The sequence below is a fragment of the Siniperca chuatsi genome, linkage group LG22 (assembly GCF_020085105.1).
Source record: "Siniperca chuatsi isolate FFG_IHB_CAS linkage group LG22, ASM2008510v1, whole genome shotgun sequence".
NCBI classification, from domain to species: Eukaryota; Metazoa; Chordata; class Actinopteri; order Centrarchiformes; family Sinipercidae; genus Siniperca; species Siniperca chuatsi.
In genome coordinates, this window is record NC_058063.1 from 19,413,555 (window position 1) to 19,432,936 (window position 19,382).

Below are 19,382 nucleotides of genomic sequence, written 5' to 3' on the forward strand. Positions count from 1 at the left end.
AGCCTATAATATAATAGAAAATGTATATTTCTTGAGATGCCCCAATGGACCTTGTTCTATTGGGGAAACCAATAGGGAGATAAAGATGACATGAAGTGCAATTAGGAATAATGAGGTTAAGTTCTTGATACTCAGACACTTAAATGGACATAAGCGAGGCTGCTGTTGGCGTTGATGTAGCTTAGCACAAGCACACAGTGGGTGGAACAGTTGTCTCGTCTGCTTGAAATCAAATCAGCTTCCTCCAGAAGTAAAGAGGCGGGATTTTCTTCTTACAAGTTTTCTGCCTGTCTGTCATTTCACTACACGTTTAAATGGACTTGGAGGAGCTCGGTTCCAGTTTCTCTCTCTCACCTGTGACCTTTACTCTCGTTGTCTTTTTGCTGCTTTTCGCCTACACGCCTGCCGAAGGTAAACTCATAGCCTGCGTTATGTATTGGCTCATTTTTCCGATTCATTTCACGTTGTAGCCTAACCTCACCTGAGTGATGCACACGTGGCACTCTTAAACCATCTCCTGTGCTACTAGCGGTTAAAGGGCTACTATTGATTGATTGATTGATTGATTGATTGTTTACCGTTTGTCTATAGGAGACGTGTTAACGGTTAATACAAAGTGGCAAAGCGCTATGTTGTTACCATAGCAACGACTACAAACTGTTACTCATCCATAAATGTCGATTAACTTGTAGTCTGTCATGGAAATCAGATAATCTCTTCGTAGATCACAAATTGGGTGGGTTCAGGTTGAATAGGAAACCATTTTTAATAGCCTGTGATGTAATGTGACGTTAGAGTCTCTGTAAATTTGGCACTTGTCATGTTATTCTCTGAGATGGGCTATGTGTAGGCCTAGTGTTTTCTTACATTTGGTAGGACAGTAGGCTACTTAGATTTGATTTGCTGAAATGATAACATTTAAAAAAAAAAAAAAAAAAACCAAAGTAGGCTAAAAGTAAAATCAGATGCTCTGTCATCGGAGGCTGTGGTTTAAACTGCACTTTTGGTTTAGTCTAAACCTGGTTGTTGTGTTCTGTGCCACACACGTGGTTTGACAGAGTTTTAAGGTCATGGGTTCAGTATAAGGGGAGATTTCTACTGTTAAAATCATTTTATTAACTTCTTACTTCAACAGTGCAAAGAAAACGGGCTTAGAGCTGAAACAATTGGTTGATTAATCGATCTACAAAACAATGATTTGGCAACTATTTTAAATCGATTTATCGTTTGAGTCATTTATGAAGAAAAAACTGCTTGCAGTTTCTCCAGTATCTCGTATTTTTTGCTTTTCTCTGTTGTAGATCATAGCAAACTGAATATATTTGGGTTTTGGACCGTTGGTCAGACAAACACATTTGAAGACATCACGTTGGATTCTGGGAAACGAGTTGTGACATTTTGTGGATCAAACTATTAATCGATTCAACGTGAAAATAATAGATTAATCAATAATGAAAATAACCGTTAGTTACACCCTTAAACTGGCTAAAAGTGGTTCCAAAACAAATTGGTGCATTTATAAAGCTTGATGTTTAGCACCACTGTTGTAAGTTATTATTAATGGAAACTGGGTTTGAATTTATGGAAAGTTTCGACTAATTTGGGAGTAATTATGTTTTAATCAACATATTCAGCTTTTAATGGTTTTAAATGTAGCCTCTATTTTCCAGGTCAGCCTCAGGTGATTGGTTCACTTCAGCCAGTTGTGGCTGCTCCGGGTGATGACGTCGTCCTGCCATGTCACGTGGAGCCTCAAATCAACGTGGCGGGACTGACGGTGGAGTGGTCGAGGCCCGACCTTCAGCCTGACCCCAGTGACCGGCTGAGCCGGGTCGAATATGTGCATGTTTACCGGAACACCCGCGAGATCCTGGACATGAAGCTCTCATCGTACGTCAGGAGGACGGCGCTCTTCACAGATGGCCTGAGACAAGGCAACATATCGCTCAAGATCACCAACGTGACGCTTGCAGACGAAGGGAACTACAAATGTTTCATCCCGAAGTTAAAGAGCCGGATGCAGTATTCAATTGTTTATCTGGTCATTGGTGAGTTAATCTGTTAAAATGTTTTTTATGGTCCAGATTAAAGTTGCAACAAAAAGGTTACTTTCATTGTTTGAATTCGATTTATTATATCAACATTTTGTTTTGACTATACAGTGCCAAGAAATAATACACCTGTAAGATCGGTGCCTTGGATATCTGTAAAACTTTGTTTGTTGCCCCATGAAAAACGACAATTGTCTTCTTTAAATATTGTGTTGTAAGTCATTACAAATCTTATGATTTTCCCAGAGCCAAACTCTTTTAAAACCCAGACAACAGAGATGCCACTGCAAACCACATGTCCCAATACTTTTGATCTGGAGGAAGAGATTGATGTCAAAGGTAAGAAAATAAATAAAACTCTGTGTGTAGAGAATGGCAACTTTTCAACGTTATCAGCAGAAACTTTTTGTTTCATGTTTAAAGTAATAATAAATTGTAAGATAGTCATGAAATCAAACCCCATTTACTCTTTTTATGGTTTTGGAATATATTTACATTCTGTAATTACCTCTCTATAGTAGTTTTCATTGTTAGTGGCGAAGTCTGCCATTTCTGTGCTGGATTCAAACTGTCTTCTCACACGCACAAGGGATTCACAGGAAATGATGCATGCATGTAATCCAGTGTAATCTGCTACACAAACTGAACATTTCCTACTGCCGCTGCTTCACATTGAAAGTGTTCAACTGGCAAAACACAAGGCGCTTTTTATTGTGAAGAAGTCACAGGAAGCTATATAACTGTCATCAGGGTTAGCATCGACAGTGGTCATTGATCAAAAACACATCTACAAAAACAAGACAACCGACATTTTCAGCATTTTGTGCACCATGAAATCAGATTGCGGTTGCAAAAGTACAATTGACAAAGTGGCAGCAACGAGTGTTTGTTGTGGTTTTAAACCACACTTGCTGTTACCACCAGTAACCACGAGTGTCCCCAAATCAACAGGACTGAAATCTTAAGGATTATAACTTTTGTTTTTTTTGTGCTTTGGATTTGATCAAACCTGACACAGAAATATTGTGTGTTTATTGTATTCCAGTTACAATAGCTCTCATCATCTCTGTCTGATTGTTCCTGTCAGGTGGTTTGTCCAGGCGCAACAGGCTAATCCCAGTTGTGGTGTTCTGCGTCTTGCTAATCATGGGTGTTGGAGTCACAGGATATTTGACACAGAAGCGTCAAAAACAAAAAGTCAGTCACATGTATTTTCCTGATGATGGTGATAATGGTTAAGTTCTGCTAAATAAAAAGGAAACAAAACATACAATTTATTCCTGTATGTAAATAATAACAGATTTTGTGGGAGACAGTTGACTAATTATTCATTTTCTTTTAAATGTCCCTCCATCTTATAAAGGCACCTCCAGTCTAGGTGCCCTGCTCAACAGCGCATTGATAGACGTTAACAGAGATGAGAACACTACCCACTTGTCTCGCCTGGATCTTTCTAATTAATTCAAGGACTCAAACCAGCAACCCTTCCTGCCACAGGTTTCACACACTGGATCTGTAGACTACCACCAGAAAATCTTGTAAATTGGTCTGATTTGAACATGACCTTTGATCCCTGTACTGACGACAGTGGCTTAAATTATTTGACCATGTGACATCTGGAGAACTTTACTACAAAATGAGAGATCTGTTATTTGAACAAACGCATGTTGCACTGAAGCCCTTTATTATTATTATCAGTTGTGCCCACACTGACACTGGACTGCTTTTGTAAAACTTCGACCTAGAATTTTATCTCCAAAAAGCTTTGCATGTGGCCTTTAGTTGGACGTGGACAGAAAGAAGCATTTCATCTCTATTTATATAACTTTGCATTGGAAATCATTTGATAACACTGGACCTGTCTTCGCCTGCAGACGTTTGGGCATTTGGATCCTAAATACACAGCTAGTTATTCATCTTATACTAACGTTTCAATGTACTTTGAACAGCTTAGATGCAGGTCACTACCAGGTTATGTAGCAGCCACAAAGTACCAAAAAAAAAAAAAAAAAAAAAAGGACAACTTGGTAAAGAACTTTTTTTAAATATAGGATACATCACCGTAGTGTTAAAATCAGTGTGATTTAGAGAAGGATGGAGCCTTGGTGGGGGAAAAAAGAATTTAGTGGCACATTTTGGGGGTTATTTCAGTGAATGATTAACTTCACTTTGATGACTAAAGGTTTCCCAATACACAATTGGTTAAGCATTGTGCTTGTTGTGATCTTAAAGATTAAACTACATCTTGTTCATTTTGCACTTTTTGAATATTCAAATGTGTTTGTTCATCTTTTAGGTTATGTTTTGAGGATGTATCATGTGCTCAGTTTAATCTTAGAGCATTTCTTTTTTTCTGTTGTATCCTTTTTCATTGATTAATGTATTTGTCCATGCCCCTGTGTATACACATAAGAAGCTGTAAATTATTTTGTAAATGTTTTTGCACTTAAGACTTTTTCGAATTGTACTTGATAGTTGTTTTAAATATCAATCTGTTGAGTGATCACATTTGAAGTGAAGTGGTTTAATAGTTGCCAAATAAAGAACATTTTTGAATGATTACAGTGTGTTTACATCACATGTGCTGTGACTAATGTATCTGTGCTGAAGTTCGGTGTTTACTCATACTGTTGTCAGCCACTTGAAATGATAAGTTATCGCTACGCGATCTGACAGTAATTACCTAACACTCCCTGTTAATATCCTCTCAGAGAAGCAGTATACATTTGTATATCATATTCTCAATTTATATAAAACATTGGTGAAACCTGTCATATTTGAGCTCTTGGCAGCAGATTCATACATAAATACCAGTTGTTTGGTTGGACTACATTGCAGAAAATGACCTTTGAAGTTCAGATGAAAATATTTGGTGGATCAAAACTTTTATCACTTAAAAAGCTACAAGGGTGAGCCTTTAAGTTCATCTTCTGCATCAAAATCTGAAACTTAAACCTCTACAACACAGGGTCAAGTGCGTTATAAACAGGCTAAAATCAGTACACCAATGATATAGATCATGGATTGGATCCCCTAACCCTAAGTCCCAACATTGATGCCAATTTCCTGGTTGTACACTAATGGCAGAAAAATTGATTGTATGTGATCTGAATCCACAACTTTTGGTTTATGAAATCTTCTACTTATAGCCAACTGAGCTATCAGGTGTTTTGCAGCAACATCAGCTTTTACACAGATATAATAATTAGATATGTAGTGCAGAGAACATCAGCTGGGTAAGATCTTTCAGTAGTCATGATAATAAACAGACTGACTCTCTACATTAGCACTCTATGTTAACTACAGTATTTGTGTCTGCATGTTGCCATTTTAGCTTCATTTTTGTCATTTTGCCAGTGAGAACATGTTTCAGACAAAAAAAAAAAAAAAAACAGAATTTGAAAGTGAAAGCTGACATTTTGGAAAGTCTTTTTATTTCTTTATATTGATATGGTATGGTTAAATAATAAAAAGGTGTTTTCTCTCTGGTTGTTTGTGTTCATGAGTGCTAAAAATATCTACAGTAGGCGTATCTGTTGGGACATCACCCAGGCAGAAAAGCAAGGGACATCGTGGTTTAGCTACTTAATCAAATCTCAGAAAGTAGGCTACAAAGTGTAGCCTATGTAATACACGTAACAAATGGAAACTGAGTGTGTGCAAAAACATAGGAATAAATGAGAGGAGCAACTGAATCACTTCCTGCTCCAGAACATCAACATCTGTTCTCCAGAGTTGATGGAAACTCAGTGATGGAAACTAGTATGGTGCAGACATCAGTGTGAACCTACGCCTCGCTGGCTGTTTTTGTTTTTTAAGAAACCCTGAGTTTCCCCAACAATCCAACGGGTGTTGAATGAGTTGTTGGACATAGCGTTTCATTTTCTTGATGATCCAGCCAAAGCTCAGCTGTTTTTTTGTTTTGGTTTTTTTTTTGCACAGGTTTACACCAGAGAGGGATGTTATTGTTCCTGAGATTATGTTTTGGGCATTTTTGCCTTTATCAGACAGCGACAGCTTCAGAGAGAGAGAGGGGATGACAAGCAGCTTCCCCACCCATCTCCACACCTGGATCTCTTTCTCTAATGTATTTAAACATATGCTTTACTGTGATTGTTTTTGTTTGCTTGTTTTAACTTACATGCTAGTTATGGAAAGGGTTTATGGACATTTGAAAAAAAATAAATAAATATACAGTATATCTAATATATCTAAAAACAAAGACACACAATTTCACATCATTCTCCCATTACCTGCAGTGGTACCTTTCTAAAAGTCTCAGTACAATACAATGCCAAACCTGAATGAACAATAATTACAAACTTCATTAAAACTTAGTAAGAAAAATAGGCTATCCAAATTGTTTAAATCATACTGCAAACCATGTATGACATACCTGTATCAGTGAGGAAAGTTTGCTTGTTCACTACAGCAGGCACACATAAATTCTACCAAAAGCCTTTCATCATCGTGACTTGTGTTCATAAATCGGTTATAAGATAAGTTAAGATAAGATAAAATAAGATAAGATGAGAAGAAATAAGATAGAAATTGAGTAATCCCAAGTGTGTTTTTTGTGCCTATGGTACACAGTATACATAGTAAATAAGATATATTCATAAAATGTTTATGTAAGGATGCTTTGTTCAGTAATATGTATGCATGCATGGGCTGATGATATGACCCAGTGACCCAGAAAGGTACATTTGGTTTGTCCTTCAGTAATGATGAGAAATAAAAATTTAAATCACAAAAAGAAGATTCATCTGGCCTCCAAAAAGTGGCACTGAGATATACAGATACACACAATAAAAATGTTTTTGGGATCTAATTTTGTTCTTTTAAACATATGGTTGCTGTACCCATATGTTCACCATAATGATGAAAGTGCCTGTCACATAAAAAAAAAAAACTTAAGTGTCATCCTGGAAGAGACCACATATTATCATTATGTTTTATATTTTTAATGTTCTTTTCTCATCTCTCCGCTCACGTCAAGTGACTGTCGGAAACAGTTCGGCTATTTTCGTATGGTCACGTGACTTCCGAGAGCAAAAACAAAACACACGGTCTCGCAAAGAGCTGTAATGAAACTGAACCAAAAAACTCAACTACGACCGAAATTACAATGTGTAGCATTCATATTGGGCGGTGAATTAGCTAACGACACGGGAAACTAATGTTGGCTAGGTAGCCAGCCTTTTTTACACCATGAATTTAAGAGGACTCTTTCAGGACTTCAATCCCAGGTAACGTTAGCTGCAACCTAGCACTTTAGCTAACTATGTAGTTAACATTGCTTGACTGGACAGCGTTTGTTGCGCTTCCGTACGGAAACATGCAGAAAATGTGTGTTTTATACGTGAGAAATTGTATAAACCTATTCCTTGTAGCTGAACAGAGCTATAAGGTAACTGTAAGTACAATTTTTAAAGCGTATCTGGCTAAACAAGGCCTGGCTAACATGCTAGCTAAGATAACGTTTGGAGTTGCTAGTTAAAAGGTATCTGTAACGTTACTTAACTGTAACACACGTAAACTGCAGCTGTAATTCCTTTACGCATGTTTTCAGTAATCATGCATCACATTAATGAGGCGAGGCACGTTTTTTTTTTTTTTTTTTTTTGGTAGCACATACAGTTATAGTATAGCAATTAGCTTTACAGGCCCTCAACATCAACGGCTCCATACTTAAATTATCAAGAAGTCAGGGAAATACTTTACAAAAAAACATAAATTAAGATTTTTTTAAAAAGTCATTTCAACAAACAAATGTAATGGGAGTCAAAACGGCAACTAAAAAATTAGCCAACAATACAAAATACATCAATTATGGATTCTAACAATAATGGATAAAAATAGAGTACAATCCAAGAATAGTATTGTAACATAATATCTAATGACAGTCATGGTTTTAATGCAAGTTGGGAATATAAGCTGCTCTCCAAGGTCAATTTTCCAACCTCTTTTTCATCCAATGATACTCATATCCGTTCATTTTATTTGCACCTACGACTATCATACAGTCTTCTGTCTCCGCCATCCGAACGTTCAAGTTCGGCTTTTTGCGTTATCCTACTTTTTCTAAAATGTGGACACTGATTACAGCAAGCTTTTCCCCCCACATACTCTCTCTCTCATTCCTGTTTTTAGGCTTCTCTATCTTCAAGAATTGACACTTCACTCACACACTCTCTCCACACATTCCATCTACTTATTGTTTTTAAGAAAATCATTATTGACCTGATGAGAGTTGCCCTCCAATGCCTGTAACTGTCAAAACTCCAAATAGTAAGGCACACACAGGGTACATAGAGGCATCCTTTACATTGGTGACAACTATCAAAAATGTCTCTCTTACCCCTGTTGCAGTAAGTTCCTGATCTACTCCTGCCTGCTGCTCTTCTCTGTGTTGCTGTCCTTGAGGCTGGATGGAGTCATCCAGTGGAACTACTGGGCTGTGTTCACCCCAATATGGCTGTGGAAGCTGCTGGTCATCATTGGGGCCTCTGTGGGCACTGGAGTCTGGGCACACAACCCCCAGTACAGGTAAAAGTGATCACATTTGTGGCTTAGTGGTCAGCAGTCCGGTATTAATGGGGCAACTGGGGTTCACTTTCAAAGAGAAAGGGTCTAGGGTACGCACGTTCAAAAAAAACTTTTATAGGTGCTGGATCCAAAAACAAACTGAAGGGAAGAATCAAACAAAAGATCCGCACACTGTACTAATAGCTCCCGTCAATGTTTATTGAACAAAGTTTCTAACAGATCTTTGTCAGGCATTGTCAAATCACTGTCATAAACCAGAGCTAACAATATATAGGCACAAACACATTCATCACACAGGTGGTTGTGATAAGCATGATTGAGAGTCAATCTACTCAAGCTGGACCAATCAGAACAGAGTTGGTCCAACTTGAGTAGTTGTTCTTGCTTCCAAGAGGGCAAGAACAACTAGAAACAGCAGGATCAAATATATATCATAAAAAACATAAATCAAGGGAAAATACAATATAAAGAAATACATTAAAAAAAATAGAAGAGTAGAAAAAAGTGATAAATTACTCATCCAAAAAAATGTTCTTTAGCAAAAAAGGCAAATTCAGTCTCGCAATCAGCCAGAACCTATATTGGTACCTATACAACTAGAAACACAACAAAAATGAACAGATAAATAGATAACTTTTAGGAGAAACAATTGATTAAGATATATTTAAATAAAATATAGGGTCTGTCAATCATCATACTTAGAGAAAATAGATTTTGTTGATTCCAGCTATAAATCACTTACAAAAATGGTTCAAGGTCAAAGTCTAAACTTAAGGGTAAAAATATAAAATGCCTCTCTTTGTTGTTGGATGTAGTTGATGTCCTCTCCCCTTCTGGGGTTTTTCACCTGTTCATTTCCAGTGTATCTCAATTTAGATAGGTTGTGTTTGAATAATTTGAAATGCTCAGCCACACGATCGATATTTTGATCGTTAGTATGTATGCTGCTGCTGCTGCTACTGGGGTTCGCTCCCATTAAGGCTACCCATGCTGCAAAAAAGTCCAGCACATGAAATTCTTTACACACACATGCATCTACTGTACACCCACTAACTATGTATGTTATTAGAACACCAGTGTTTAGGAAAGTGGAAATTAGTTGTAAATGTTTTTTTTTACTTGCATGCTAACAAGTCTTGCTGTGTTTGATCTCATTCATAGCTGTAAATTCCTACAAATTCTATATTAATTTCATGATTTATGTTCAGCAAGTTCAGATATCACAATCATTTTGACAAAAACATATATTTTGTCGCCCTAAACTGTAATACAGCCTCATAAAAAGAACACACATTTAAGATGTATTAAGAAAATCACATTATTTTAGGTCTCATGATATTGATCATATGTTTATAATATCTCCCTGGTTTATGTCTTTACTGTGTGTGATTTTGTCTGTTTGGTTAGCTATCTAAATCATGAAAGTAAAGTGTGCACCATGAAATTTAATCGTGGGAATCATTAGTGTGTGTATGGAGGAACTTTCTGATGTCGTGATTTCCGTGTATCCTCTGTTAGGGCTGAAGGGGAGACATGTGTGGAGTTCAAAGCCATGCTGATCGCAGTGGGGCTCCATGTCCTGTTACTGATGTTCGAGGTGTTAGTGTGCGACCGCGTGGAGAGAGGAAACTACTTCTGGCTTCTCGTCTTCATGCCTCTCTTCTTTGTGTCGCCCGTTTCTGTAGCAGCTTGTGTCTGGGGGTTTAGACACGACCGCTCCCTCGAGGTAAGGAATGTGACATGTATGAGGATACACTGAGAGAGTAGGAAATCAATACAAACCCACAGCCAAACACTTGTAACTGTGGTCAGATAGTTTGAGCTTGTCTGTGTTTGGAGGGGGTTCAGAGATCTGCAATCTGTGAATATGAACACAACGTAACATGCCTGTCTATGAGCAGTCCCTGCATGTAGAGAAAGGTAAACACTAGGACTGGGGTTGAATATTTTAATTTGTTACAGTATGTTTTCATTAAATATGTTTCGAGCATGCTATTTAGTGTTGGCAGGGAGATCCATTTGCAACAACAGCTGCTCATTTGACATAATAATAATAATAGCTTGCATTTTTATAGCTCCTTTCAGGGGACCCAAGGACGCTTTACACGTAAGCAGGCAGTCAAAACAAATAACACAAGAACATAAAATGATAGTAGCAATGTAGCAACAGAGTTAATTAAGTCCATAGGCCTTGGTGAAGAGTTAGGTTTTCAGGAGTGTTTTGAAAATGTCCAAAGATGCAGCATTGCGGATCTCTGCCGAGAGAGAGTTCCAAAGGGTGGGGGCTGCCACACTGAAGGCTCTGTCCCCAAAAGTCTGCAGGCTGGTGTGGGGGGTGGTGAGCAGACCCGTGTCCGAGGACCACAGATTCCGGGACAGGGTATAGGGGTGGAGGAGGTCTGATAGGTAGTGGGGGGGCAAGTGTATGGAGGGATTTGTAGTCGTCACAATGAATACTGTAATCCCTTTTGTTCCCCATGCAAGACAACATTTGACAAAGTAAACGGTAAAATTTCTGTGTCCTTGCCTATATGCAGAAGATAATTTCAGAACATTTCAAAGAAAGGTACTCATCCAAAGTTGTATATATGATTTGTTTTGTTTGAATTTGACACTTCAAGTATTTGTGAGAGAAAATTATCACAACTGCTATTATTGTTAAAAATTAGTACAGTGCTGAACTTTTGTCCTGATCATCCCTCTTCCTCTCCTTAGCTGGAGGTTTTGTGTTCAGTAAATATTCTTCAGTTCATCTTCATCGCTCTGAGGCTGGACAGGATCATCAACTGGCCTTGGCTGGTGAGATACACAAACACAAAATAGATCAGAAAGTAGTAATTGCTTGTTTTTCACACACTTCAATTCCACATGTATTATATATGTTCATTATGCTTTCACAGTATGGGATGCTATCTGTATTATTCCTCAACCATGTGTTAAAATGTAAGGTCACTGTTGGTGATAATATTGTCCTTACCTTCAGTTTCTTTAATGATACCTGTGTGTGTTTGCGTGTGCTGTAGGTGGTGTGTGTTCCACTGTGGATCCTGATGTCCTTCCTGTGCCTTGTTGTCCTCTACTACATCATCTGGTCTGTCCTCTTCCTCCGCTCCATTGACATCATCGCTGAGCAACGGCGAACTCACATCACCATGGCAATCAGCTGGATGACCATTGTTGTGCCCCTCCTCACCTTTGAGGTGAGTTTCAACTACTAATATTTAGTTAATGTTCTGTATTCTCAGTTGCATCGTTAAACCTGTGACATCAAAGCAAGCATTTTTATAGAAAAGTCTTTCTTATAAGGTCGACTTACCTGCTAACCAAATATGTAGAAAACAGTTGACAACGTATAACATTTGGTGTATTGTATTTGATATGATTATATTTCTCCAAAACAGTTAATTACTGTAGAAAATAGGCTAGTTATTGTATTTACAACTTAATTTTAGACTTTTCAAACCGAAATGACACTTTTTAATCTTTATTTTCTATCTATGTATTTCTGTCTATCTATTTTCTATCTTTATTCACTATCAATTAAGTCCACACACACACCAATTAAATAATCCCCTTTGTGGTGCCTCTCTTACTAAATTAAATAGGTAAGTTGCATCTAAAGCAAGTTGCTGTAATAATAAAATTTGCCTGCCCTGCCCTCTACTGGCCTAAATGTGTACAGACCTTTTAAATGTCAATTTAAACTGCATACAGGATGTCCTGGAAATTATGAATACCTGATGGCTTGATCTCAGACAAAATGTGAAAAAAAAAAAATCTTAAATGTTCAGTTGCTGGGTGAAAATTAACTAATGACCATAAAGACTGTAAATGTATAAATCTTTCAATACCCATCCTACTACTTTGTTTACTTTTGTATTTTGTTGAAACTTTCTGTTAGCGTAATAAAAGGTTTTATCAACAGTTTTTAACCCAATTTCTAAACCTCTTTATATTTATTTTTGTTTTTAAACTTAATTTTTGCACATGTAATGATCTAATTGAATTTTTAGGATCATTACAAACTGTCTTCGGTCATCTTAAATCAATAAATGCCACCAGTCTTAGGCAGTGATTCAGAATACTCTGTGTAACAGCACTCCATTTAACCCATACCTCCTGCATGTGTGTGCACATACACGCACAAACACGATGCGAGCACTTTTACTTCCCAATGACAGCCTTTGACTTATGAAATTCATGTGTCTCTTCAGATCCTTCTGGTGCACAAGCTGGACGGCCACAACAGTCTGAGCTATGTGTGTGTGTTCGTCCCACTCTGGCTCTCCCTGCTCACACTCATGGCCACCACGTTTGGTCAGAAGGGAGGGAACCACTGTGAGTATTTAAAGCCAGTAATGTGCTGTGGCCTGCTGAGTGTTTCCACTGCTATTCTTTTCTGTTAAACACTACAGTGCTTCTGCTTACAGTAGTGATAATATTTTTTAATAACTTTCCCTTAATATAGCTTTTTGTAAAATCTTATATAAAAGTATTAACTAATTCGTACTTTTTACAACATTTCTTGCCGACACAGCCGAAGCTGCTGATCATGTAACTTATACTTCTGTCATGCAGAAATCTTTGTTTCTCAATTCTCTTCAGTTTACTATCATAGAAAAGTCAGAACAATTTAATTTTTTGTCAACCAACTAAGTGATTAATCGACTAATTGTTTCAGCTAAGGTGATGTCTTCAAATGTTTGGGTTTTTTTGTCTGACCAACTGTATAAAACCCAAAGATATTGAGTTTACTGTCATGTATGGCAAAGAAAAGCAGCAAATCCTCACCTTTGAGAGGCTGGAGCCAGCAAATTGTGGCATTTTTGCTCCTTAAGAATGTCTAAAACAATTATTAATTTATCAAAATAGTTGCAGATTAACTAGTCAATCAAGTAATTGATTAGTTGTCTAATCACTACAGCTCTAGTTCTACTCTTGGTACCAATTAACGGGGTAAGTTTTTGTGCACCTTTTTAGTTGTTGGCAAGTAAAAATGATTGTTATTGTTGCTGCACTGTTAAGCTCGGCTCTGTGCTCATCTTCCTATAGGGTGGTTTGGCATCCGTAAGGACTTCTGCCACTTCCTGTTGGAGCTCCTCCCCTTCCTGCGAGAGTACGGTAACGTGTCCTACGACCTCCAACGCAGTGAGGACCCTGAGGCGGCCGAGGATCTGCCTGTCCCTGAGCCGCCACCAAAGATTGCTCCTATGTTCCACAAGAAGACCGGCGTGGTGATCACACAGAGCCCTGGGAAATACTTTGTCCCGCCACCTAAACTTTGCATCGACATGCCTGACTAAATGTATCTCAGAGCTGAAGTAGGGGCTGCTGTACTGAGGTGTTTAAGTCATAAAGCCAAAACAGCAGAGGACACTGTTTGGTTTTTATCTGCTGCCCTGAAGGATTCGGTCCCCTCACCTAAACTCTGTATCAGCATGGCTGGCTAGGGTGACACATAAGTGCCAATATGGTGATGGATAACTAATGGATCCCGAATCCTCACATTGGTTTCACTGGCTGTTGAAGTAAAGACCCCCCTGCCTAACTCTGTCCAGGATTGAATCATGGAACCAAAATAGCAAAATTGCTTTCTTTTTCACCTGTAGGTGAAGTTTCACTGTGTTGCTTACTCCCATTTTTATCCATTCTGAAGATGGACATTTTTGGGGGAAACTGACCACAGAAGCGTCTCAGATGAGACGAAACAGAAGAGCTGGATCTGCGTGGAATTAAATATTTGACTCTGTAACAGCAGTAGATCTTTGCTTTAGGTTCTGAATCAAAGATGACGCTTGCCTTGCTTTGTGATGGGGACCATTGGAGAGACACTCTAGCTTGAATTTGGGATCAGTGTACCCTTACTGCTGCTGTTCTCACTTTTCACCATGCAGGTGGAGAAAACAAGGGGGTTGGGGTTAAAGGAAAGGTTCAGGTTTTTTCAGGTCTGTCTTGGTACAATACTCACATGCCCATATAGACATTGAATAAGTTATTGGTCTCTTTAATTATTCCTCCTGTTCATACTGGCTGTGAAGTGATATCATCCTAATGCAATTCCAATTTAAGAGATGAGGGGCAAGATCCACAGTTCTTGTTATGTGTAGAAATCCATTCAAACGTGCAACCAAACCTAACGCGAAGCTTCAGCAAAGTGTATCTTCCAAAGTTACAGTCCTTTTAGTATGAAATGTTTCATTGGACAGTGCTTTCTTGCATGGATAGATAGTAAGACAAAGAGGCAATTTGGTACTAAAAAGATTTTAACTTTTGAAAATACCAACTTGATTTGTCTAACTCTGACTACTGAAGCCTCATTAGCTTCAGCTGGAAGTCATCATGCATTTTTGCACAAAACTGGATTTTGCCCCACATGTCGTACATTAGAGTTGAGCTAGGAAGGAATCACTTCACGGCCAGTATGGACAGGAAGAACAATTACAGCAATAAATAACTCCTTTAATGTACAGTACATTGTATCAGTTTAAGGCAGATCTGAACAAATCTGGGCCTTTTCTTTAAAAAGAACAATGGAAATGGCACTTTGTTACCCTATCTGACCTGTCAGTTTTTTGTAATCTTTTTCTTTTTTCTTTTTTGATGATTTTGTAAATAACTAAAGTTGTCAGGTTAGGGACCAGAATGGAGATGGCAGGGTTGAAGGTTGGAGGCAGACCTGGAAAAAAACAAAAAAAAATGTGTATTTGCAAACAATCATCCACTCCTATTTTAATGTAACTTGGGTAACATTTGTGAAGAAATGATCAAGAGTCATCATATTAAATCAAGACAGTGTCAAACAAGTTGTACCACTGAATATGATTCTCACTTCACTTTTTGGTTTGTCCCAAACTTTCTGCCATTCATAATATAGAGACTCAAAGCACCCAATTCAATAAATACATTTTTGGGTGCAGAAAAATTACAGTTCCAGTGACAAACATGTATTTGCAGTGTATTTTGGGGGGCGTGCTTTGCCATCAGCTTTGATATGTATTCAAAAATCCTACAGACATTGGCTTTAACTAGTTGAAACAATGAAAAAAACTCAAATACTTTTTTCCCCACATCTGATTGAGTAGAGAGTATAACTCCTGAGATTTCCTGTTTGTGTGCACATTATCAGATTTCCTCAGTTTATCAAAATACTCTTAAATAATCATCCCATCTCTTATTTTATTTTGTTGGACAACCTGATTGCTGGAGTGTCCAGCATGCTGTGTAAACATTTATTTTTCTACATATTGTCTTTTTTCCATTAAATTGGTCTGATTTGCTTATTACGCTCCCTTAATGCTGCAAGTAGAGCAACCCGAGTTTATTCTGGTGGTAGCCGGTGGATTCCCAGGAATCACCAGACATCGTCACTGTTTTGTCCATATATTTATTTTACAATTAAACTTAAGAAAAAAACTTAAACTGCATGATGTCATTATGTTACATCAGTTAAACCATTTTGAACTTGACTCATTTGCACCAAATAATGTGATTTATTTAATTTCCCAGTTTCATGTGCAATAACAATTGTAATGCAAGAGTTCATTGTGGTCAATTGAGGCCACAGTCGGTGTATAAATCAACACCTCTGCCTCTTCTATAATCAATTAATTTCTCCCTGTATGATAGTTGAAAATAGGTAGTGATTCTATGGGGCTGACACCAAAATCTGACATTCATTAAATTCATTTTTTTAAATAAGAAGGATACTCACAGTGATTGGTGCTGCTGTGAATCTCCTATGCAGGGTTATAGGCCTCATTCCAGCTTCTGCAAAGTGAGCATAGGTGAAGAAATGTATCAGAATGATGCACTGGTGATTTACAGGTGTTTACTGAAAACATCTGGGTCATGTTAAATGTTTGAGTTAATTAGCTGCATAAACTTTACACAGCGATTAAAAAGGAACATATCAGTGTGTTTGCGAGTTTTAGCTCTTTAATTTCAAATTATATTCACTGACCATTTTCAAGTGCAACTTTTATACTTTTGGGTGTATTTTTCCTACTGTCCCAGGCATCTATTTGTTTCTATTCATTTCAAGGATGATATAAAAATCATTCAGGGTCTTGAAACTTTGTTGAGTTGAGTAAGCTGTCACAATAAACATCAAGTCTACATTCAATTTGTCTGTACTAAATACTATAACTTTGACAAAAATGTATGCAGATGTGATGTTTATTACGATGGATCACAACTCAAACAAGTTCAATAGTTGGCTAAGATTTTTATATCATACAGAAACAAATGTATATTTCTAAATAATGGGAGCATTTTTTGTAAACTGGTTAGCTGAGATGGTAAATATACATGGTGTCTAGAATGTCAGCTAAAATATGCAAAATCACAGTATGGCCCTTTAGAGCTTTTTATTAACAGTGCTAAAGGCGTCAAGAAAAAAGGTGGCAAGCTTTGACTTTGCACTCATTTCTCTTGTTGCTTGTTAATGTTACTGTGACAGGAATTCACTCTTATTCTATTGATAAATTCATTTCATTTATGAGGCAATACACTGAAACATTCATATTCAACTTAAAGTTCCTGAGGAGTATCATATGTGATTAGACACAAAAAGAGAATTGTACACATTTATTCTGTTTGTGTGCTGTCAGTTTAAAAAAAAAAAAGCCTCTTTAGTAACATCATTTAATCGGACTGCTCTGTTAGACAATTACATTTAGTTAATTCTACTTTGGGATTTAGCTTACAATTTTTAAGTTTACCACCTGCTAGGAAACGCATGGCACTCAAGGAGATAAGACTGGAGGCAGTATACCATCAAAATGTACTAATGATGGAGGGGTGATGCCTTATGAAGCTTTGGAGTTTTCTTCCTATTTGTGCCAAATAAAGATTTGAAGCTTCGGGACATTCATTTCAGCAAACACTGTGACATCTGGTGGTTTGCAGAAGTTATAGCTGCTCTTCAAGATGGGCCAAAGCACTACAACACCTCACTGATTTCAGACTATAGTTCCAGTTCCATAAATGTTCAATAAAAATAAGAAGGCTATGTATTGTTTAATTTATAATATTTTTGTTCAGAAGTGCTGCAGTAAATGCACATATTGTGCAACATGCTACAATAAAATAATTAATGTGTTGTGAAAATAGCGTACATAATCAAATAATTGTCTGCATTAAATATTAATGCACCACATTTCATGTGGGTGGCAACGTAATATGATGTGATTGGTGAATGATATGAATTAAAATATTACTTTTATTACTTTGTATCATGGCGAAATATTCCAAAACTTTTTATCTTTTGTGTTTTGAGATTTCTCAATTATTTTCCTCTTTTCTTATCCCACCAATGTTACAGTATGTATCACTTGAGCAGATAGTTAAGCAGAAAAACTGTCAAAGTAATGAAGCCAATTCTGAAGCACTAGGGACATTTGAAGCTTCAGATGTCTTCAATCACCAGGTACTCATTTGAAGAAAGCTCTGACGCAATGTATTGAAACAGTGCCTCAGTATTGTCTATCCAACACTCACAAGCAGAGGTGGGACAAAGTTATTGTTCAGCAAAGCACAGATATGTCTTAAGTCTTAGCTATGAAGTCACAAGTCAAGTCCATGTTTGTGTCTCGAGTCCTAGACAAGTCATAACGTGCCCCTGATCAAATTTAATACCATTTTAAATGTTTAAACTGAGTAAAAGTTAATTAAGTAAATTTACAGAAATAACTAATGCTTTTAATACTTTATAACATTTAAAAGGTAAATAATCAGGTGTGCCTTTACTATGCCATTCCTGCGACACAATTAGAATAATTTTTAATGTCCAAGCTAAATATTTTACATGTTGGTGTTTGTTTTTTTGTTGACCACAGCATCTGAATGTTATAATACCAGGTATCATCTGTTGTGTGTCTGCTGGTATGAACTGCCAAACAAATCTTTTCGTCCTGCTTGCACAACATGATTGGCTGCTGTCAAATTTATTTAAAGCATATCTGTTGTCTGAGTTGATTTGCATACATCATTTGAAATCTTTAGCCATTGGTACTACAGTCAAAATCTTTTTGATTTTGTCAAGTCTAAAGTCATCCGATTTATGACTTGAGTCATGAATCTGTCATGTGACTTGAGCTTACACCTCTGCAAGTAGCTTAAGTATCAACACTTCTCTCACAGAGTACAAGTTGACTCAGGTGTGGTGATGCCACTTTTCTCAAGCTAGCAGTAAAAGGTAAAATTATCATACCTGACATTCAAAGATTCATCTTTACATTTCATTCTTGTATAAACTGACAAACAGCTGGTAAGATAAGGCACAATGACAGTAGGCCACCATTAGATGTTTAAAAACACAATGCTGTAGCAAGCTGACGTTTGCTGTTTCATCAAAAAATTGCTATTTTAGCTAGCTTAGCTACATCATGAGCCGTTTACTGTCCCACAGATAAACTTAAGGCTAATTAAGTCTATGTGGTTTAGGTGGTCTGGGAGAATTGAACTTTTGAACCAGTAACTACACAAACCTGGGTGAGACCTGTTTGTTAAATAAGTGATTGAGGTAAAAGAGTAGTAACAAGTATAGATCAGCAGCACATGTGAACCCCTGCTAAAAAATTATTGTCCTTTAATGAAAACAGTCAGTGAAGACAAAGAACCAGTAAAATATAAGTGATAACACCTTTAAAGACCAGCACCTTGTCAGGAATACTTTGATTGGTTATCATGCCACCATTTAGGCAGAAAGACAACAAACTTTTTTTTTTCTGTACACAAACACACACATGCATAAAAATTATAAAGGCACAAAAACATATAAGT

General features: G+C 37.3%; 2 protein-coding genes across 2 annotated transcripts; both read left to right on the forward strand.

The window, feature by feature from the left end:
* Nucleotides 1-243: 243 nt before the first annotated feature.
* On the forward strand, nt 244-4,611 carry LOC122869699 (myelin-oligodendrocyte glycoprotein-like). The gene is made up of 5 exons (XM_044182933.1): nt 244-411; nt 1,671-2,048; nt 2,298-2,390; nt 3,139-3,248; nt 3,415-4,611. The coding sequence occupies exons 1-5, from the start codon at nt 315-317 to the stop codon at nt 3,427-3,429; spliced, it is 693 nt and encodes a 230-aa protein (XP_044038868.1). The 5' UTR covers nt 244-314; the 3' UTR covers nt 3,430-4,611.
* Nucleotides 4,612-7,071: 2,460 nt separating this feature from the next.
* tmem185 (transmembrane protein 185) lies at nt 7,072-17,472 on the forward strand. Its single transcript, XM_044182922.1, has 7 exons — nt 7,072-7,300; nt 8,424-8,600; nt 10,119-10,326; nt 11,316-11,399; nt 11,624-11,800; nt 12,815-12,938; nt 13,653-17,472. The coding sequence occupies exons 1-7, from the start codon at nt 7,263-7,265 to the stop codon at nt 13,901-13,903; spliced, it is 1,059 nt and encodes a 352-aa protein (XP_044038857.1). The 5' UTR covers nt 7,072-7,262; the 3' UTR covers nt 13,904-17,472.
* Nucleotides 17,473-19,382: the final 1,910 nt, after the last annotated feature.

Excerpts from the sequence above, each read along its gene's own strand:
- LOC122869699 (XM_044182933.1), top strand. The coding sequence starts at position 315 with ATGGACTTGGAGGAGCTCGGTTCCAGTTTCTCTCTCTCACCTGTGACC. Across the intron at positions 412-1,670 it reads CGCCTACACGCCTGCCGAAG|GTCAGCCTCAGGTGATTGGT; the intron begins GTAAACTCATAG and ends TCTATTTTCCAG. Across the intron at positions 2,391-3,138 it reads GGAAGAGATTGATGTCAAAG|GTGGTTTGTCCAGGCGCAAC; the intron begins GTAAGAAAATAA and ends TGTTCCTGTCAG.
- tmem185 (XM_044182922.1), top strand. The coding sequence starts at position 7,263 with ATGAATTTAAGAGGACTCTTTCAGGACTTCAATCCCAG. Across the intron at positions 8,601-10,118 it reads GCACACAACCCCCAGTACAG|GGCTGAAGGGGAGACATGTG; the intron begins GTAAAAGTGATC and ends ATCCTCTGTTAG. Across the intron at positions 11,801-12,814 it reads TGCCCCTCCTCACCTTTGAG|ATCCTTCTGGTGCACAAGCT; the intron begins GTGAGTTTCAAC and ends GTGTCTCTTCAG.